At 37.3% G+C, this 22,417-nt stretch overlaps 1 protein-coding gene and 1 long non-coding RNA gene across 3 annotated transcripts; one reads left to right on the top strand and one right to left on the bottom strand.

Annotated features, from left to right (window-relative positions):
• Window positions 1–573: 573 nt before the first annotated feature.
• Window positions 574–11,648, bottom strand: LOC104102545 (actin-related protein 2/3 complex subunit 3). Of its 2 annotated transcripts, none has more exons than XM_009610279.4 (5): window positions 11,480–11,648; window positions 8,848–8,927; window positions 7,771–7,879; window positions 7,421–7,690; window positions 574–1,277 (listed from the first exon to the last, which is right to left on the bottom strand). In XM_009610279.4, the coding sequence occupies exons 2-5, from the start codon at window positions 8,848–8,850 to the stop codon at window positions 1,135–1,137; spliced, it is 525 nt and encodes a 174-aa protein (XP_009608574.1). In that variant the 5' UTR covers window positions 8,851–8,927; window positions 11,480–11,648; the 3' UTR covers window positions 574–1,134. The 2 variants fall into 2 exon arrangements, with proteins under 2 accessions (XP_009608574.1, XP_018628460.1); XM_018772944.3 differs by lacking the exon at window positions 11,480–11,648 and adding an exon at window positions 10,314–10,505.
• Window positions 11,649–12,504: 856 nt separating this feature from the next.
• On the top strand, window positions 12,505–14,361 carry LOC117278322 (uncharacterized). The gene is made up of 2 exons (XR_004508700.2): window positions 12,505–12,987; window positions 13,901–14,361. It is a non-coding gene; the product is annotated as an uncharacterized lncRNA (long non-coding RNA).
• Window positions 14,362–22,417: the final 8,056 nt, after the last annotated feature.

Here is a 22,417-nt window from a genome sequence, read left to right as displayed (position 1 = left end):
AATTATTTTTTAACATAACTTCAAAAACTCTTTTTTCAAGTTTTAATCATATCTATGTCCAAACGCTAGATTAGAGAAGGGCAAAGTGTTATAATAAAACTCTATAATTCTATGATCACAAAGTATAAATTACAAAATAATTATAATTTTCTTTTTTTCTTTTTTTTTTTGTGAGCAAATATAATTTCATAGTTTAGGGAACCAAAGGACCTACTAATCCAAATATTTAACTTTCCTTTTGCAGCATTTTATAATTACATATATTTTATCACTTCTTCTGTTTTATTTTATACTTTATATGATAATATTTGAATAAGCATAAATCCTTTTTTTTAATTAAAGAACTTCGGACGTATACCAAATTTCACTTAGAACTGTGGTTGAAACATGACAATACGACATGATATTTTTATCGTTATAAGAGTATGTCATTTTTCCAAGATCGGAATGACTAAAGTTCCTCTAAAAAGGAAAAAAGAAAATAGAGAAAACCCAGCTGCAAAGATTTTAATATACATGTGAACAATCAGACTTTTATCCACCAACAAAATAGAAATTAGTTACAAAATATCATTTTCAACTCTTGAGAGTAACCGAATGACAGAACCAGTATTTTGCATTGTTTTATTTGATTTAACATCATCAAAATACATTTTTTATGACTTGAATAGAAAAGACTCATATCTAGTTGGCCCACAAATATCTTTGTCTAAATCCCTTTATTGCAAATTGGGTCATTTTGGTGCACACTTCTTTCTCACAATTACACCAATAATACATATAGCTTAAGCAATTACAATTACAACAACTATACCTTATGCCTCAGCTCCAAACAAGTTGGAGTCGGTTGTATGAATGACCACAACTTGAGCAATTACAAGTAGAGTGAGTAATTTACAAAGTGCACAAAGTAGGTAATAGTTCAATTATTCATTGATAACACATGAAATGAAACAAAGCAATTCTTTGGATAAGCATATTAGCTGCTCCTATAGAAAGTCTTGTCCTGAAAAACATTGTGCATCACCAGTCATTGTTCATTACAAACCAACCTCACTATGTAGTCTACGAATTCCGTAGCAGCAAAATCATTCTCTGCAGAAGTTGAAGCTCTGGTCAACACCAGAAACTTAGTCAAGGAAGAATCATGTTCATAAACTTTCTCTTGGCAAATGCTAACCACCATTTGTTAGGAGTTCCATTATGTCGATAAGCAACACTTAATAATCTCCCACTAGTTTCCTCCCTTATTTGCCTTAGGTAATTCCTGAATAGTTCTGAGTTCAAATGTGACAACCCAAACAAAAAGATGAGAAACCATCCGTCTAAAAGCCATACAAATACAACGGAGAAGAAAAAGAACAAGACCACAAAAAGAGTAAATGTCGTCTAATCTCTGAGGTATACAGTTTTCAGAGGATATAGAACAAATGCAAAATGGCATCTTGATGCCTATTAAAGCAAAAGTGAAACAAAAGTGTAAGAGACATTATGTTACAGTCCATTTAACAAGAATTATCCTTTTGGAAGTCAGTTACCAAACATTGCAAAGGTGTCACCAAAAGAGGTGCTACACCATTTCAATATACCCCAACAGGAGAAAAAGAATAGGAAATTCATGATAAAGGATGTGCCTTTTAATTCCAATATACAATCAAACTAAATGCTTCAAAACAGGCGTGACAGCATAAATGGGCAATATAGCACATCAACTTTCACATAGAACGTAAAATAAAGCAGTTTTCCAGTTATTCTAACAAGAATTTTACAGTTATATTTAGCTGAAAAGAGGAAGGAAAAAGCGGTTATGAGAAAAAGAAAAACAAATTGTCATTTCACTTTCTAAACCACATCAATCTGTCAACTTCAGAGACCCTAAGCTGAAAGTCATTTTCTAAATTAATATACAACAACTCTTTCCTCCCATCAGATTCCTCCCCCAAAATAACATTAGTTCATATACTTTTGGAACAATTTGTGGCCATAGGAGGAGATTTAAAAGCTAGACATCACTGCATAAAATGACCCAAGCGATCTCCAAATTGTTAGCAACAATTTTCTGACAGACCGCCAATGATCAGCTCATAAGATGACAACTATTCACTGACTCCTATGATCACAATATGATCACAACTATTCATAAGTGTTTTCACTTCATCAACCGACATTGACTTAATAAGAAAGAGATTCCTAATCCCAAGTTTTGTTACTGTTAGTTTACAGCTATGTATATAGTGTAGTCTTGTCCCACATTGGAATAGGAGTAATATGTCCTTATATAGTATAGCTATAAATAAGGACCTCTTGTATTGTATTGAACATCCTATGTCAATAACATATTTTCTCCCGTGCCTTCTCACATGGTATCAGAGATTTATCACTGTGCATAAATTCCAGCGATTCCGAGAAGAGAAATCAGTCAGCGGAAGTCTTTTTCCGGCGACTCTTTTTTAAGATTGTTTTGCGTCTGCTTCGTCTCTGTCAGTGTTGTGCAAAATTCAACACTACCACAAGAGTCGTCACTGTCCGGCGACCAAACCCCAGTGAAAAAATCCGTCAGCAGCCTCCTCCACGCGCCACCAGAAGCTCACGCGCCTGCGCGTACGACCACTTCTGGCCATTTTTTGAAAAACTTCCTTCAGAACAGTTGGGTCGCCTGGCAATTTCGATCCCACCCCTACTGTTTTCATTTCATTTCGACCACTTTGAGTTTTTCCGGCAGCTACAGTACTATTCCGACATGTACAGTAAGATTCCGTCAGCTACAGTATTTCATTATTCTGTTTCTGTGTTTCCTTACTATGTTTCAGTGGATTACAGTTGATTCTTTCTCTTATTTGGTAATAATTTGCAATAATGTCTTTGGAATTTGATGCTTTTGGGTCTAGAAACATGAGCTCTAGTGCTATTATTACCTCGGAACCTTTAATGGGAGGTTCAAACTACTTGACTTGGGCTTCATTTGTCGAGTTGTGGTGTAGAGACCAAGGTGTTCAAGATCATCTAATCAAACAGTCTAGCGAAGGAGATGAAAAAGCAATAGCACTTTGGGCAAAAAATCGATGCTCAGTTATGTAGCATCTTGTGGCGATCTATTGATTCCAAGTCAATGCCCTTGTTTCGTCCATTCCAGACATGTTATTTGGTTTGGGCAAAGGCACGCACCTTATACACTAATGACATATCTCGCTTCTATGATGTGATATCGCGGATGACAAACTTAAAGAAGCAGGAATTAGATATGTCTACTTGGGTCAACTACAGGCAGTCATGGAGGAATTTGAGAAGTTGATGTCAGTTTCTGCTAGTGTTGAAAAACAACAAGAGCAGCGACAGAAGATGTTTCTCGTTCTTACCCTCGCTGGACTTCCTAATGATCTTGATTCAGTACGCGACCAGATTTTGGCTAGTCTGACTGTCCCGACAGTTGATGAATTATTCTCTCGATTACTCCGCCTTGCTGCAGCACCAAGTCACCCAGTGATCTCATCACAGATACTTGATTCCTCTGTTCTTGCATCCCAGACGCTGGATGTTCGGGCATCTCAAACTATGGAGCATAGACGAAGAGGAGGTCGTTTTGGAAGATCTAGACCCAAGTGTTCTTATTGTCACAAACTTGGACACACTCGTGAAATGTGTTATTCCTTACATGGTCGTCCACCCAAAAATGCTTACATTGCTCTGACAGAGACTACAGGTAGCCATGGATTTTCTTTATCTAAAGAAGAATATAATGAGCTCCTTCAGTATCGAGCAAGTAAGCAGACATCTCCACAAGTAGCCTCAGTTGCTCACACTGATACTTCTGTTACTGGTAATTCTTTTACTTGTGTTTCCCAGTCTAGCACTCTTGGCCCATGGGTCATGGACTCAGGCGCTTCTGATCAAATCTCCGGTAATATATCAATTTTGTTAAATATTGTATATTCACAGTCTCTTCCCACTGTTACTTTAGCCAATGGATGTCAAACTAAGACAAAAGGAGTTGGACAAGCTAATCATTTGTCTTCTATCACCCTAGATTCCGTTCTTTATGTCTCTGGCTGTCCTTTTAGTCTTGCATCTGTTAGTCGTTTGACTCGTGCCCTCCATTGTGGTATATATTTTATTGACGATTCTTTTATTATGCAGGACCGCAGTACGGGACAGACAATTGGTACAGGACGTGAATCAGAAGGTCTTTACTACCTTAACTCACTCGGTCCTTCCACAACATGTCTAGTTACAGATCCTCCAGATCTAATCCACAGACGTTTAGGACATCCGAGTTTATCCAACTTCAGAAGATGGTGCCTAGTTTATCTAGTTTGTCTACATTAGATTGTGAGTCGTGTCAGCTTGGGAAACATACCCGAGCCTCCTTTTCGCGTAGTGTTGAGAGTCATGCAAAGTCTGTCTTCTCCTTAGTTCATTCAGATATATGGGATCCTAGTAGAGTCAGTTCAACCTTAAGATTTCGTTATTTTGTTAGTTTCATTGATGATTATTCAAGATGTACTTGGCTTTTCTTAACGAAAGATCGTTCTGAGTTATTTTCTATATTCCAGAGTTTCTGTGCTGAAATCAAAAACCAATTTGGTGTTTCTATTTGCATTTTTCGCAGTGATAATGCCTTAAAATATTTATCTTCTCAGTTTCAGCAGTTTATGACTTCTCAAGGAATTATTCATCAGACATCTTATTCTTATACCCCTCAGTAAAATGGGGTTGCTGAGAGAAAGAATAGGCACCTTATTGAGACTGCTCGCACACTTCTAATTGAATCTCGTGTTCTGTTACGTTTTTGGGGCGATGCAGTTCTCACAGCTTGTTATTTGATTAATCGGATGCCTTCATCTCCCATCAAGGATCAGATTCCGCATTCAGTATTGTTTCCCCAGTCACCCTTATACTCTCTTCCATCCCGTGTTTTTGGGAGCACGTGTTTTGTTCATAACTTAGCCCCTAGGAAAGATAAGTTAGCTCCTCGTGCTCTCAAGCGAGTCTTCCTTGGTTATTCTCGTGTTCAGAAGGGATATCGTTGTTATTCACCAGATCTTCGTAGATACCTTATGTCAGCTGACATCACATTTTTTGAGTCTAAACCTTTCTTTACTTCTGCTGACCACCATGATATATCTGAGGTCTTACCTATACCGACCTTTGAGGAGTTTACTATAGCTCCTCCTCCACCTTCGACCACAGAGGTTTCATCCATACCAACCGTTGAGAAGTCTAGTGTTGTTCCTCCTAGTTCCCCAGCCACAGAAACACCACTCTTGACTTATCATCGTCGTTCGCGCCCTACATCAAGCCCAACTGGTTCTCGTCCTGCACCTGACCCTGCTCCTGCTGCGGACCCTGCTCCTAGTACACCGATTGCACTTCGGAAAGGTATACGGACCACACTTAACCCTAATTCTCATTATTTCGGTTTGAGTTATCATCGCCTGTCATCTCCCCATTATACTTTTATATCTTCTTTGTCCTCGGTTTCCATCCCTAAGTCTACAGGTGAAGCGTTGTCTCATCCAGGATGGCGACAAGTTATGAGTGACGAGATGTCTGCTTTACATACAAGTGGTACTTGGGAGCTTGTTCCTCTTCCCTCAGGTAAATCTATTGTTGGTTATCGTTGGGTTTATGCAGTCAAAGTTGGTCCCGATGGCCAGATTGATCGACTTAAGGCCCGTCTTGTTGCCAAAGGATATACTCAGATATTTGGGCTCGATTACAGTGATACCTTCTCTCCCGTGGCTTCAGTCCGCCTTTTTCTATCCATGGTTGCGGTTCATCATTGACCCCTCTATCAGCTAGACATTAAGAATGCCTTTCTTCACGGTGATCTTGAGGATGAGGTTTATATGGAGCAACCACCTGGTTTTGTTGCTCAGGGGGAGTCTCGTGGCCTTGTATGTCGCTTGCGTCGGTCACTTTATGGTCTAAAGCAGTCTCCTCGAGCCTGGTTTGGTAAGTTCAGCACGGTTATCCAGGAGTTTGGCATGACTCGTAGTGAAGCTGATCACTCTGTGTTTTATCGGCACTCTGCTTCAAGTCTCTGTATTTATCTGGTAGTCTATGTTGATGATATTGTTATTACTGGCAATGATCAGGATGGTATTACCAATCTGAAGCAGCATCTCTTCCAGCACTTCCAAACTAAGGATCTAGGCAGATTGAAGTACTTTCTAGGTATTGAGGTTGCCCAGTCTAGCTCAGGTATTGTTATTTCTCAAAGAAAATATGCTTTAGACATTCTTGAGGAGACGGGGATGATAGGTTGCAGACCTGTTGACACTCCGATGGATTCGAATTCTAAACTTCTGCCAGAACAGGGGGAGCTGGTGCTAGAGGCGGCTGGTTGGAAAATTAAATTATCTCACACTGACTAGACCCGACATTTCTTATCATGTGAGTGTTGTAAGTCAGTTTATGAATTCTTCCTGTGATAGTCATTGGGATGTGGTTGCCCGCATTATTCGGTATATAAAATCGGCTCCAGGCAAAGGGTTACTGTTTGAGGATCGAGGTCATGAGCAGATCGTTGGATACTCAGATGCTGATTGGGCAGTATCACCTTCTGATAGACGTTCTACGTCTGGATATTGTGTTTTAGTACGAGGCAATTTGGTGTCCTGGAAGAGCAAGAAACAGAATGTAGCTGTTCGGTCTAGTGCAGAAGCAGAATATCAAGCAATGACTATGGCAACATGTGAGCTAGTCTGGACCAAACAATTGCTCAAGGAGTTGAAATTTGGTGAAATCAATCAGGTGGAACTTATGTGCGATAATCAAGCTGCCCTTCATATTGCATCACATCCGGTGTTCCATGAGAGAACTAAACACATTGAGATTGATTGTCACTTCGTCAGAAAAAGATACTTTCAGGATAGATTGCTACAAAGTTTGTGAGGTCGAATGATCAACTTGCAGATATTTTCACCAAGTCTCTCACTGGTCCCCGTATTGGTTATATATTTAACAAGCTCGGTTCATATGATTTGTATGCACCCACTTGAGGGGGAGTGTTAGTTTACAGCTATGTATATAGTGTAGTCTTGTCCCACATTGGAATAGGAGTAGTATGTCCTTGTATAGTATAGCTATAAATAAGGACCTCTTGTATTGTATTGAACATCCAATATCAATAACATATTTTCTCTCGTGCCTTCTCACAGCTACCCTATTAAGTTTTGTAAAAAGGTTAGGATTCAAGCATTCAAATGTAGTGTAATTGGAAATTCCAGAAGAAGTTGGCAAAATTGGACTTGGATATAATAACTGAAGAACTATAAGCTGTGAACTTGTTTGTTTTCATTTTAGAATCTCAAAAGACAAAATGGAAGCAAAATAGCGAACTCAAAATCAACCGAAATCATGTATTGGTGGTTTATTCACATAGGAAAAAGAGGGTTGCTTAGTTCATCAAACAATCTACCTGCTTCTTTTTTAGATTGGGCAGCAGTAAATAAGCCTGGGAATGGAAAACCTGACTCTCCAGGTACAGGAACCGTTTCCAAACCTAGGTTGATGATAGCCTTGGTTCCTTCAGCTAAAGTTCTGCAGCCTTCAAGCCTCTTTAGTGCGATGTTGATATACAATGTCAAATAGATAAGTAGCTTGTCAGATGAGCTTTTAATATCAAAGTTTTTGAAGAAGACATTTGCTCGGAAGAATGTGATTGCTTCATCAACAATATCAGTTGTATCTGCTCAAAAATAAGATAAGCATCAAACCGTAAGAATGTATAGACATTGCCCTCGGAAAGATAAGACTCGCACGACTAACCTTGTTCTGAAACTGGAGCAGGTCCCTTTATATGGCTTTTCAGAGGTAATAAAGGGCATCCACAAGCTTTACTAATTCCTTCCTCGTCAATAAAACTGGAGTGATAAACCTGTAATTGAATCAAAATCAGGTTTCAGCATTAAATGGGGCTGACTGTTTTGGGTTAAGACACCCTGTAAAACAAAAAGAATAGAGTAGATTAAATGAAAAGGGGATATACATTGAAGTTGAACACAGAAATCTCATAGGGAACACAAATAGAGAGCTCATATGACCCCGGATATCACAGAGCATATTACAGAAGATCACGAATGGTCGATAGGAACGTCTACCCGTTCCAAAATGTCTACCCGTTCCAAGACCAAAATTGATAAAAATCTTGGTGAGGTTGTAGTCCTCTGTGTTTAAATTAAACTTTGAAATTACAATCAAGCTTGAATCTTAACTGTAATTCTTTCTTCTATAAATCCTTATATCTTTGGTTCTTTCTTGTCGTTCTTTGGAGATGATTGATTTCATATATCAATTATTACTATAGAGTCCAATTAGAGCCTAGGATTCTTCCTGTTCTTCAATTTCGGTTTGGACTTTCTATCATGCTATTTTCATTAAACACTTTATTAGCTATTATTCCACTTGTGTGTATCCGAATCGTATCAGGTCCACTGTCTCTAAATCGGTTATCCTGTTGTTTACCACCACTTGACTATACACTTTTGAAGGTAAGTACAAATCAAAGAAAACACCGCAATCGATCCCACGTAGTCGATCAGTAACAGATCCTCATTGCCGAGATATGGGGGAAACATGATAATACTATTTGTCATTTATTTTATTTGTTTCTTTCTCTTTGAAACCAAAGTCTGCATAATGAATAATAGTGGAATGAAGAACATATGAAATGTAAGTCACGCAGCTCACTTAGTGCACCAAACCATGAAAAAGTCCAAGTTTAATTACCAAAGCAAAGATAACAGTGAGTTTCATCATGCATGGCCTTAATCACACTATAAACTGAGAAAGAGATAATTGTCGTCAAAGTAATGTAGATATTTAAAACAAAGCTTGCTTCCATACCATATTCCTTGCTGGAAATCTTGTTTAGTACCACCGGAGGGGAATTTACACACTCTAGTCAAATAGGCTAACAAACCAATCTGCAGATGCACACATCAAGCATCAGATATGAGCTAATAATTGAAATACTACTAACATGACTCCTAAATTAGAAGGACGTGAATTGAAGATATTTCCCAAGTCCCGCAAAAATAATGGTTGCGGACTTGATCAAGTTGGCTTTAAAGAATACTCGAATTGAGACCACACAAACAAAATTACACAAATAAGCTAAGTTGCTCGGACTCTTCACTTTCAGTGCCGCACTCGTGTCGACACGACATGGGTGTGGGTATGGGTGTGGGTATGGGTGTGGGATCCGTGTCGGATCTGGTCAACCGATTTTGGGTACTTTGACCAAAATCAACGGAGAAATTTGGGACAGATACAATAATTTTTGAAAACAAATCAAAAGCTAGTGTGATATGGAAGAAAATGGAATACCTTGTATATATAAATTTCTATGTCAGTCCTTTTCCTTTTATCTCCTTCTAAAATTCTACTCTTGTTCAATATTTTCTCCTTCTCGGAATACCTTGTAAGTTTTTCACATAATGTCTCATAATTTAGACATATTTTTATAACTCTATTTTTAAATAATTGAATTATTTTTAGCCGAATCCCCGTACCAGGATCCGTACCTCCGAATCTTTAAATTTAGATCATGAAGGATCTGACCTCTAGATCCGCACCCGTATCAGACACCCGCACCCGAGTCCGAGCAACTTAGCAAATAAGAAAGTTCAAGATTGTTCCCCCCACCTAATAAAAGAAAGAAAAAGAATAAAAATAGATCTAAACTATCCTACACTACACTTCCTTCAAGTTGCTCACCCTTGGCCTTCATTTACATTCCCCTGATAAAAATAATTAACTAGGGGACAACCTTTCACCTTATCCAATTCAAACATGCATCACGTCCTAGATTTGCCAACCCATGTGTGACGGCCTAGTACATGCTCCTAGCGATTTTAAACAATTAAAGCAAAGCAATAAAACATGTTAAACCCAATTTTACTTTCATTTAATATCCAGCACCTCATGACTTATGTCAAACACTTCCTTCTTCTCTTTTAAAAACTTTCAAACCTATCCAACTACATGTTTGATCAAGTAATGTAACGAAAGAACAATTAGCAGATAACGAACTATGGAAACGCAGCAAACATGAGTAATTAATCCCAATTAACAAGGAAACATAACACAAACATGATATGGCCTATATTCCAGCTCTTGGCAGCATGTATTTCACTCAAATATCCATTCAAGAATTTAGGATCAGATTCGACAAAACTATTCAATATATGTACTAGTTCAACTAACGAATCACAATCAACAAAATAGCCACATAGATCAACTAAAGCAAGATTTGAAATATAAATAGAACAGAAACTACTTAAATTAAAAAGATCAAGTTAATAATGGACCTTAGAGTAGCAAAATCGGATTTCCTTCGATGATTTAAAAATATACAAGGACCTCTAAGCAAAAACGAAACAGATCTGAGAGCCGCCGATTGACATACGAACAAAATTAACACAGAGGAACCACCGACCGGAAAACCAAGGTAAGACTGGACAACCTCGAACGGGAAACACCAACTCAGAATTAATTAATAGCTTACTTTCTTTCTCTTTTCTTCTTCTTGTATTTTTCAGTTTTTCTGTTGAAAGAGTGAATAAAAATACTAGTTAAATATTTTAGGCAAGGAAAATACTCATTTATTGAAAACTTAATTAATAGGAAGACATCTATTTTTTGTGAATTTCTTTTCCTTTTGCAAAGGGGAAAAAACTTGTATCTAAACATGTAACTATTTGTTTTTTGACTTTTCAATTTATCAAAAGTAAGATAGATCATAAATAGCTAAACAGAATCCAAGCAACTCAAATGAGAGATAATATTTTTTGTGGTTTTCATTTTTAAGATAAAATAAAGTAAAAGAGCCAAACATAGTCAAAATAACAATTTGGACCTAAAATAAGTATCCAAGCAATAAAATTTCGTAGAGGGTCAAAAATTACGTGTTTACAGGTTTAAATTCCAGCGGAGACAAAAAATACTTGGTGATTTCTTCTCATCTCTTCAAGCCTTGGTGGACAGAACCTTATACATGTTGCTTGTGAGAAGTAGCAGGTATCCTGTAGAATTAGTTAAGATACGCGCAAACTGACCCGAACACCACGGTTATTAGAAAAAATAATATAGAACAAGGAAATAAAGGAAGTAATTATGTATGTAGGTAACATTCAAACAGTCTGCTATCTAGTCCTACCATCCTATTCCCTCTCTTCTCCCTTTGTCCATTAAATTCCATAATCAGACCCCCAATTTTCAAGAGGATTAATTTTTTACCTACTGAATTCTAAGATCAATTACACAGTTTCAAGCATTTTGAAAAAAGCAATTGTAATCACAGTTGTTATTAACAAGTATCATCACACATTCAACAATTCCCACAGCAACAATAACAACAAACGCAATTAATTAAATGTGAAATTATGATCATAAAGGTAGCAAAGGAGGTGAAAAAAATGCAACAATGAGAAATGAAAGAAAACGAGGTTCAAGGGCATAATCGTTATTTACTCACCGATTTGGGAGAAGAGACAGATAATTTCACCGGCGAAATACTGAAAGCTTTAGAGATCGAAAGGACGGGGTTTAGTTTTTCCGGTGAAAGACTAAAGAAGAGAAGTGAACGAGAATCAAAAGAATTGGCTATAATTGCAAACTGGTGACGGTAGTTGGAGACGGGCTTAACTATAGCAGCTATTTGTTAAAATAGGCATGGATTGGCCAACGTTTTGACCGGTATTTGAAAAATAATCAATATTTGCAAAGTAAATGAAAAATAACAATTATTTAATACAGGGATAAATTCGAAACAAAATACCCCTAATTGAAACTCTTGTCTATATTTTATTTTCATATGAAAAAGTGACTAAATTTTATTTAATTTTGAAACTATATTATAAACAATTAGAAGTTATAAATCAGGCTAATTCTAAATTTCTTTCCAGCTATGAGCACGTAATTTTTGCCCGATATGAAAATGGCTCCTAAAACATTCCAAAATAGCCTTTAATTATTTTTATAGAATTTTAAAAACTTTCCTATATTTTTATTTAATTTGTTTTACGCGTATTTGTGTTTCATGCATTTTTAGGTAACATTTTTAAAATCATAAAAATGACAAAAATATTTTATATTTTAATCTTCACATTTAGATCTTAATTGTATTTAGTTACATGATTTGGTTGCATTTCTAAAATAGAAAAAATCACAAAAATACATGCAATCTTTCTTATTTTTTCTTTTACATCTCAGGTTCAACTAATTAGTTAAGTTGGTAATCCACAAATTAGTTAATTTAATTAGATAATTCATATAAAGGGTTAATTTTGCAATTTAAGTTCTATGTATTAAGTTAATTAATGAGTGACTAAACATAAAAGACTAAAAGAGGAGGATTTGAGGTTACTATTTGTTCAAAACCGAGCTGGGCCAAGCTTTGAGGCCCAGTACACATAAAATTTGCCCGGTCCAAATTCCCCATGCCCGGTCCAGCTTTCATTAGCACCAAACACCATCGTTCTCGGTGCGGCTAATCTTAGTCGTCCCTCAAGCAAGATCCAAGATTTGGGAACTGATCTCTCAAAGTCATATAAGTGTCCGAAACGCCCCTACCCCCAAAGACCTACCAGAACCCTTTCTTCTCCCCTCTCTCAGCCTCCGCCCCACGCCGCCGCTGGAAATCGCCCACAGTGGCGGCCAACCTCTAAACATCCCCAAATCAACACCAGACAATCCTCGCCTCCTCCTTATACCATATCTCTTCTTAGTTTCCTTCAAAACCCCTCAGATTCTCTCGATATATAGATCTAAGATTTCCGGAAACTCTTAGTTTCGCCCTTTCTTGATTCTTCGATATTCTCAAATCGTTTTGACCTAAAACTTACGCTAATCGATTGTTCTTACGTTAGTTTTGGCTCATCTCAAAATCACCGGAATCCGGTCAAATACCATTGAATCAACCACTTACCGTTCTGTTTCTCCGGATGACGGGAATCATTTTGGTCGCCCCTTTGAGCTCAGTAGGTATATCTCTTTTTCTTCTCATTTCCCTATTATTTTCAACTGTGTGGTTTTGTGTTGAATTTGTTCAATCAATTAAATCTAGTTATGCAGAATTAAGAGTTAGATGAATTAATGTTTGCATATCTAGATTGATAGTTAATCACTTATTTTAATTAGTTTGATTGTGTTTTGAACTAGTTTTAAATTTTTAAAAGTAATGTTTGTTTAGTTTTCAATTTGAATTAGACTTCAAATCTGTTTGTTTGAATGTCTTAGCTTAGTATTGGGCATGTCTTGTTTGACATGCAGGCCAACTAGATTAAAATCCAAGTTGAGAAGGATTTAGGGTCTAGGTCTTGATTTTGGGCTTGTTGGCCAGAAGGCCCATGCGTGTGAATGCTAGCTATGTGGTAAAAAAAATAGGGGTTTAAGATGCTAAAAGTTGTTATAAAGCAATACATTCACACATATACACAAATATTCACACTCTTCTCATTCGCATTCACTCTTATCTCACCCATACAACATCTTCACATCTCACTCACACACTCATTCATATACAATTCAAAATTTTAAAAATTCAGCAGCACTAAAACAGTTGAAAATAAAGTTTGAAATTCAAAAAATAAAATCCAGTTGAAATCTAGAATCAGAATAACTTTAAAAAACAGAAGGAAGTACCATATGGAGAAGGATACAAAGTTGTTTTCAAATTCCAGCACATTTGATTGATATTTCTAGGATTTCAAAAGTTATTTCAAGGTTTTGCGAGCTAAAAAACTACTATTCGATTGACTAGATATGTTGTCCTTGCTTTGCTGAACTCAATTCCATTTCTTCATCGTTTTCTTCCTTGATTTAGTCATTTTAAGGTATTCCTTAACTTCTAATCTCGTAACCTTGTGTGAATTTAGTAAAATCTTGTTTGTTGCAGATTGATTGTTGTTGAAATAAAGTTATTTGTTCTTCCTTGCTGAGTTGAATGACTGCCATAACTGATTTAGCTATATCATGATTTTGTTTGAGCATCAAATTTAAATTAATCGTAGTTATTCCATCCCACATTTACTAGAATTACTCTTGTGTTAATTGGTGACGAAGAGGCTCAATTGACTGAGCTAATGGCTTAAGTTTACGGATCTTATCACTGGTTGATTAGATCGGTAAACATTATGATTAAAGAGGTAATTCCAGATATGTCCGTGGTGTATTGCTGGTTGATTTGTATATTGATGTAAAACTAAAAGGCTTTTAGTACAACTAAATGATGTTATCATACTGCTTTAGCTCATACAAATCTAGTTATTATTGTAAATTCAAAATAATAATCCTTGATGCGACAGTATAATGTTGTAATTTATAAAGTTCGAGCAATCATGTGTTCATGCTTGGAAAGATTTTATCGTTGCTTTCATTTGTGCAATAAGGTACGAAAATTGGGTGAAGAATTAGATGGATTAGTTATTAGATCTTTGGTTTCAGAGCACTGCTCGTCCTAAACAATTAGCTCATACGAAGTTGTGCTATTGATTTGGGTTTTTCATAGACTTGGAACTTTAGTATGTGTTTGGGCTCATTTAGAGGCCCAATTGGAAGCTTGTGATTTTAATGCGCATAAAGACTTGGGCTATTCGAGAAAGCTAAAGCACCTTGGGCTTCACTATTAGCCCGTCCTCACTCATTAAGACATGTTGGAGGTCCAAAAGTGAACACTTAACTTGACACTCCATTTACTTTGTAATTAATGAACAAATCAATAACAGTTCTTTTCTAGCCCTTATCGATTACATAAACACTGCCTTCCTAAACAATGCTTGTTAATTTTACACTCATTCATCAAAATTCATCCTGTCGTTATAAATTTCAGTGATTAATTTTATACCAACCTTTAATACTCTAAATGGCGTATGCTTTGAATTGGCAATTAGTTCCAATACATCTTGTATCAACAACTAAATTCCATAATTTTGGACTTGTCGCAATTAATCTCAAACTTAGGAAAGATACAACTCATAAACATCGCTAGCATGCTTTTAGGCACGATTAATAAATGATCGTCATAGTTATGGGTACAGTTCTCGTGGCATAACTGTGGCACTTAAACTATAAATTCAAGTGCACATTCGCATGACTTGATTATACAACTTCAAATAATAATAAATATGTTGTAAATCACGGGTGCATTTCACGTGACGTGATTTGCAATGTGCATAAAACAACAAGTGCACGACATCGTGACTTGTTTCAAATAAACTATATAATTATTAAAAATATAAAATCAAAAGCGGTAAAAGGTAAAATACACATAGCTTTTAAAACATGTAATAATCCAATAATCAAGCCATGTGTAATTGTAAAGCAACTTATACAGAATTCCTTATCCGATCTTCTATGTTTCACATGCTTATACAGAGTCAAACTTTCCTTGAATTGGGATTTAATATAAATCGGTGACTTGGGACACCTTAATAATTATTCAGCGGCAACTCTATAAATTAATTAAATAGTCCATTTTCAATAATGTCACTTAAAGTGAAAAAACTTCCGGTTCAGAATTTGAACTTAGAATAACTGTTATACTTGGCTTCTTGTGATTATCTGATATTACATGTTTGAGCCTAATGTGCTAAATATTACTCTTTACCGCTTTAATATTGCCGTGAACTATATATAAACTGTTACGATACTCTTCTTCTATGTGAGTCTTCTAAATCTCCTGGGAAGCACAACACTTCGCGTCGCTTCTTTTCTGTTAGAGTGTCATACCCTTAATTTTAGAACGAGGATCGGACCCTTTGCAAAGCCGGTGAAACTTCTGTATTCCCGGTACGCTGCTTCCCTAGCTCAAGTTGTCCGCTCGGGTAAGCTTATCTAGAACTCCACCTCTTAAGGTTTAAACCTAGAAAAATAAAGCCTCATACCGGATTCCTAGTAGGTATGCTTGTTTTCATAACGTGCATTTGACTTTGGGAACTCAACACAGGGGTTGGGTCCGTCTAGGACAAGTGTACCCCAAAAATAAAAGACTATCCTGATGCATCGTACGTGCTACTTATGCATTTATTTGATCTGGTTTGCATGTTGACTGGATTCTAAAATAGGAAAAGAAAATCAAGAAAACTAGGAGAGAGAAGATAAGAGAGGGAAAATATATCCAGTTCTCGAAAATCCCGGTATTTGAAAAAATAAAAAGAGAAAAATTTCGAAACTTTGCCAAATTTTTAGAAGGTTGTACAAAACTAGTCCAAATTTTCAAAAAACAAAAGACATTTTCCCAGGTTTTTGAAAAAATCCCCCGAACTACGCATGTCTTATTCTCACCGGATGTGAGATACGTTGGCAATCTTCATAGGGTCCGGCCCCAATTTTCAAGAATCCTAAAGTATTTTTTTTAAATTCCTTTTTAAAAGTCTTTCCTTAGAAATCCCTAAAGAAAATATTTTTAACCCAAAAATAGTTTCTTTCTTTTTCGCAGTCTTTCATTTGGAAAAAAGAAAACACAAATCAAAATCCAAAATATGTTTTTCCCTTCGTCAGAAGTCTTTCTCCTAAAAAATAAAAAATAAAAAAAATCAAAACCAAATTCCAAAAATATTCTCTTTCTTCTTTAGAAAACTTTCTTTCGTAAATTTAAATTTTAAAAAATTGAAGTCCAAAAATATTTTCACTCTTTTTCAAAAGTTTGCTTTCGGAAATTAAAAAAAAAAAAAAGGAAAACTCAGAAATCCAAAATATTTTTGGATTTCTTTAGGAGACTTTTTGTAAATTTAATAAAATTTGAAAAATTGAATTAAAAAAAAAACAAATTGAAATCAAAAAAATATATATATTCCTTCTTCTTTATAAGTCTTTCTTTCAAAAATTCACAAAAACCAAATCAAAATCCTAAAAATATTTTATTTCTTCTTTCGAAGTTTTGTTTTTCAAAAAAAAAAAAAAGAGAAAAAAATAAAGTTAGCTTATTTACTTTATTCCTGATATCTCTGAAATACGTAATAATCTGATTCATGCAGCGTCATGATACATAAGCAATCTCTATCGAATGCGATCAAAATCATAAATAGACTGAACGAAAAAAAAGAGAAGAAAAAAGGAAAAGAAGAAGAAGAGAAGATGATGAAGAAGAAGGTGGAAAAAAGCAAGAGAAAAAATAATAATGACAAAAGCAGAGAGAGAGAGAGAGAGAGAGAGAGAGAGAGAGAGAGAGAGAGAGAGAGAGAGAGAGAGAGAGAGAGAGAGAGAGGAGAGCGGTAAAGAAATAAGGTATACAGTGGAGAAGGGATAGTTAAAGCCGGGATGAAACAGTCAACCATTCAAACACATGATAGAAGCATTTAACTGTTGGGTGCATTGCATCCCAACGTGCGATTTCCTATATGATTAATGCTTCAAACTAACAAGGTTGTTGTGTGTGTCAATTAGCCAGGTTCTGTTTAGGTGATTATTTTATTGGTAATCTGGCTTCCCATCTATACTTCACCAGATCAAAAGGAAAGGTTCTTATGACTTTCGAAAGTAACCTGCCAATTATCAACCCCGAGGATAGCCCGGCACCGTCTATTCCACCGCCAGAGTCAGTTACTGCTGAAGAGAAGAGAATGTTACACCTACGCATGCTAGAAATGTGGAACGCATGGTCTAACAGGAGGGAACCACCGAGTGCAATCTCTGGGTTTCCCGAGTTGATCCCTAGATAAGGCGAGGCTAATAATGTCCCTATGTCCAACATGTTTATCCCATGTGGGTACCCCCCAGTGCCAACTAATGGTCCCGGCATGTCTTCTGTGGTTCACCCCCAGACGCCGGTTTCAAGGGCACCACCAGTAATGTTCTCCACAACACCTATCTTCACCGCAGCACAACCAACTGTACCTACGCCATATGTTGAGCCTCTGACTTTTACATTCCAGGGCTCACGATTTCAACCATACATGACCTATGTCACCCCGAACTCATATACTCAACCTATACAATATGAGTTCCCGACTGAACAAGAAAGAATGGTCAAGAATCCCGAGCAGGAAGAAATGGCTCGAAAAATGAAAAACGTGGAACAAAGCCTAAAGAATATACATGGCCTAAGCGGCCAAAAGAGTGTTTCCTACTCTGACTTGTGCATGTTTCCCCGTGTTCACTTTCCATATGGCTTCAAGACACCAAAGTTCGAAAAATACGATGGGCACAGAGACCCGATCGCTCACCTGAAAAGATATTATAACCAACTAAGGGGCGCTGGTGGAAGAGATAAGCATTTAATGGCTTATTTTGGAGAGAGTCTGGCAGGAATAGCCTTCGAATAGTATATGGACTAGGAGTTCGCCCATTGGCATGTGTGGGATGACTTGGCCAGAGACTTTCCGCCAGTTCCAGTACAATGTGGACATTGCTCCGGATAGAAACTCATTGTCCAATCTGAAAAAGAAACCCATAAAATGTTTTCATTAATATGCTGTCAAGTGGCGCGAGCAGGCCGCCAGGGTAAAGCTTCCAATGGTTGAAGCCGAGATCTTCACGGTCTTTTTGTAGGCCCAAAAGTCAGACTACTTCCATAATATGATGTCGGCTATGGGAAAATCATTCGCGGAGGTCATCAAAATTGGAGAGATGGTCGAAAATGGTATAAAAACGAGCTGAATCTTGTGTCAGGCCGCCTTCAAAGTCACATCACAGGCCGTTCAGAATGGCTCGGGGGGGGAGGGGGGTTCGGAGAACAGAAACATAAGATAAGAGGGAGCCATGATGGCTTCAAGTTCGAGAAGGCCCCGCAGGTCATTCGATCAATCATATACGCCACCCAGAACCCCGCAACATTACTACCGCATCATGATTCTGCATACGTCGTGGCACCGCCTTACTATGCGGTGATGAATGCGCAACCTTACACGCTGGCAAAACTACCCACAAAACTGAGCTCCACCTCCATGAAATGTCCGTCCCTGCCAAGCTCCATATAATTTCCAATAAAATATTCCCCAATACAATCCTCGCCAAGAGAGCCTCCCAAAAGGAATTAGTTCACTCATATTGGTGAATCGTATTCAAGTTTGTTTCAAAAGTTAATAAGGCTAGGTCTGCTACAACCAATGGCCCCAAACCGGCCGAACCCCGAGTCCCCCTCACACTAAACTGATGTTAGATGTGAATATCATTATGGAGTAGCGGGACACGATACAGAGGACTGTTGGACCCTCAAGAGGGCAGTTGAAGACTTGATTGAAGCTAAAATAATTGTTCTTAGGGATGAAGAGGCTCTCAATGTGAGCAATAATCCTTTGCCTACTCACAACAATAGGCCAGTTTGGAATGACCTGTGATGATGAGGAATTTGATCCGGAACTGAAAACCATTGTAGCTATTGCCACCACAGAGAGAGAAACCTAAAAATAGACACCAACCCTGAAAAGTTCTCTGTCAGACGGGAATCCCGATAGCCGGTCTTGTTGTCCTTTCTGCGTACGGATTATTTCAGGATGTAATCCGGATGTTTCACTTTGTTGTCTTACTTTATGATATAAACCCTTATATCTTTCAAAATACAAATAAATGAAATTAATATTTCCTCGTTCATGTCTCTTTTCTTAATTTTGTCACTTCTCTTATTCTTTGTTCAGTTTTGTTAAATACAGATTTTAATAACATGACATGCTTGCGACCTTCATGCCCAGATCCTAAATGCTGTCAGACTTCGAAATAATGAATCAGAAAGCAGAATGCAATAAAGATAAGGTTAAGGAAATAAAGCAGAGAATTGGAGCAGTATGAGAATAAGCCTAAGCCAAGTCCGAATGAAACCTATAGAAATTGAAATTCCCCCTCTTCGGATCATTGTAGATGCCGAGTTTGAGGACAAAGATGGGTCAAAACTCGGTTGGAATAATTGACTATGATTGATGAAAAGCGATGGACTGCAATTTACCACGGGCAGTTGTACCAACAAAGAATCGTCCGTTCCTACAATAAGAAAGAGCGGCCCAGGAAATTTGAAGTGGGGCAATTCGTTCTGAGATGTATTCTCCCGTATCATGAAGAAGCTAAAGAAAAATTTTCTCCATATTGGAAAGGTCCATACATTGTAACCAGAGTTTTGCCGAAGGGAGCGTTGTATTTGGGAAACATCGAAGGAAATGCCCCCGAGACAAACTGCCGATGTAGACACAATCAAAAAGTACTATGTTTGACCCTTTACGCAACTTTAATTCTCTCTGATTGGGATGACGAAGACTTTTATTTTCACTACCAAACACTATTAACCATTTGCTAATCCTTTTAGCCAGATACTTTTCCTTGGACACCCTCTTTGGAACCTTGTATGTAAAGAGAAAGAAAAGAAAGTGAAAGAGAAAACGAATTATAAAAAAAAGGAGAAAAGAAAGGGAAAAAAGAGAGAAAGAAGAAAGAAAATAAAAAATAGAGTTCATGTAATTGAATTACGTTCGACCTGATTCCGAAAAGGATACGTAGGCAGTCTCACTCTGGGATTTGGTCACGCCAAACAAAATCCACATTTCCCCCCAGAAGTTGGAACTGGGGCAGCCATTATGGCATTTTGGCGATGATTTCGTCTGGAAGGTTCCAAAGTTGTAGTTCAATCCAAAATTCTTTTTACCCAAATCTCTTTCAAGTCCTTCCGACCAATTAGTGAGAATATGTAAAATTAGAGGTCATGGATATTTGGACCTGAAGCCGTCAAGAAATGAGAAAAATAAAATGAGAGAGTTTTATTGGCGAAAAATCCTCACGGGCACCTAAGGAGATGGTGAGTAGAGTAATTAAAAATTAGAGAATCTTGTTAGTGAAAACCAACAAATGGCACTATAAGGCAATGGTGAGAAGAGAAATGAGAGAGGCCAGCTGGTGAAAACCCGCAAAGGGGCACTACTGATCAAAAAGAGGATCCTCATAGCCATGGCATTAACATAGTCCTGGGCAGGGTTTCTCGGTTTCAAGACAAGGGTTGCGATGAGTTTCTGAAAGTCGGACAGTTTACATAGACCAAGCATCCAGTCCAAAAGGCATGTCATGTTCATTGAAGTCTGCATATACTCTAGATAAGTCTTCCTTTCTGTTCCCTGAAAGGGACACCTCTGGTTTAAATTCATTCTCTGGTCCATTATTTATTTTTCTTTGTATCCCCTCCGGTCTTACTTTATTCCAAAAATAATGCAAAGAAAAGACAGCAAGACTGATTTATAGGAGTTCTTGTTTGAAGCAATCATATATTTAAAAGGCATCCAGCCTCGGCAAGGGCACCAAGTCAACCCCGACTGGCCATGATTGGCCGATGCATTGAAATCAAAAGCTTTGGAAGAAAGAAGTCAAAAATAAAATGCCCACAAAAGAAAAATAAAGTTGAAGAGGTTAAGTCCACATGACTAACCGTCATGGTTAAGTATGATAAGCCAAAGGTTCCCCAACGCTCTGAAATCGAAAGCTTTGGAAGACAGAAGTCAAAAATGAAATGCCCACAAAGGCAAAGTAAAGTTTGAAAAGGTTAAGTCCCCCACGCGACTGACAGTCATGACAAATGTTTGAAAAACCCAAAGGTTCCCAGGGCCATAAGTGCAATAGGTATTCAGGAAACAACTAGTTGCAGTTGAAATCATCATCAAAAGAAGATGGGCCGAGATCAAGTGATTGAAATACTCAAGTCCACATAACTAACCACCGTTTTAAACTGACGCTTGTTCTTTGTTGAAAAATAGAAAATATGTGAAATCCAAAAATAACCTCGCAAGAAGTAGGTACCATAAAAAGGAAATCGTGCGGAGATTGAAAACAGCTCTGCAACAGCAAAAACTTTCATAAGGGAAGTCTTCTCAAAATTCTTTCCCGCATTTTACTCATTCTCTAAAAAAATAAATCATCATGGTAGTATAGGGTACACCAATCCCTAACTGTATTTTTCAACATAGGGTACACCATTCCCTAGTTGATGTTTAGACTAGAGTACACCACTCTCTAGTCTCCTTACCAGTATAGGGTACACGAATCCCTTATTGTGTTTTCCAACATATGGTACACCACTCCTTAGTTGATTGAGCTTAAATGTAGGGTACATTACTCCATGATATCTTTACTAATTGATCTTAAATGCAGGGTAAACTACTCCCTGGTATCATTTTTAGATATAGGGTACACCACTCCTTAGTCTCCTTATCAGTATAGGTACACCACTCCTTAATTGATGATATTTTAGACATACGGTATACTACTCCCTAGCCTTCTTACCAATATAGGGTTCACCAATCCCTAGTTGTGTTTTTCAACATAGGGTACACCACTCCCTAGTTGATTATATCTTAGACATAGGGTACACCACTCCCCACTCTCCTTACCAATATAAGGTACACCAATCCATGTTTGTATTTTTCAATGTAGGGTACACCATTTCCTAGTTGACTTGAGATTAAATGCAGGGTGCACCACTCCCTGATATCATTACTAATTGATC

Source organism: Nicotiana tomentosiformis, chromosome 11, assembly GCF_000390325.3.
Source record: "Nicotiana tomentosiformis chromosome 11, ASM39032v3, whole genome shotgun sequence".
NCBI classification, from domain to species: Eukaryota; Viridiplantae; Streptophyta; class Magnoliopsida; order Solanales; family Solanaceae; genus Nicotiana; species Nicotiana tomentosiformis.
This window is presented reverse-complemented; position numbering and strand designations above follow the sequence as displayed.

Excerpts from the sequence above, each read along its gene's own strand:
- LOC104102545 (XM_009610279.4), bottom strand. Across the intron at positions 7,691-7,770 it reads TGCTCCAGTTTCAGAACAAG|ATACAACTGATATTGTTGAT; the intron begins GTTAGTCGTGCG and ends ATTTTTGAGCAG. Across the intron at positions 1,278-7,420 it reads CCAATCTAAAAAAGAAGCAG|AACTATTCAGGAATTACCTA; the intron begins GTAGATTGTTTG and ends ATTTGAACTCAG.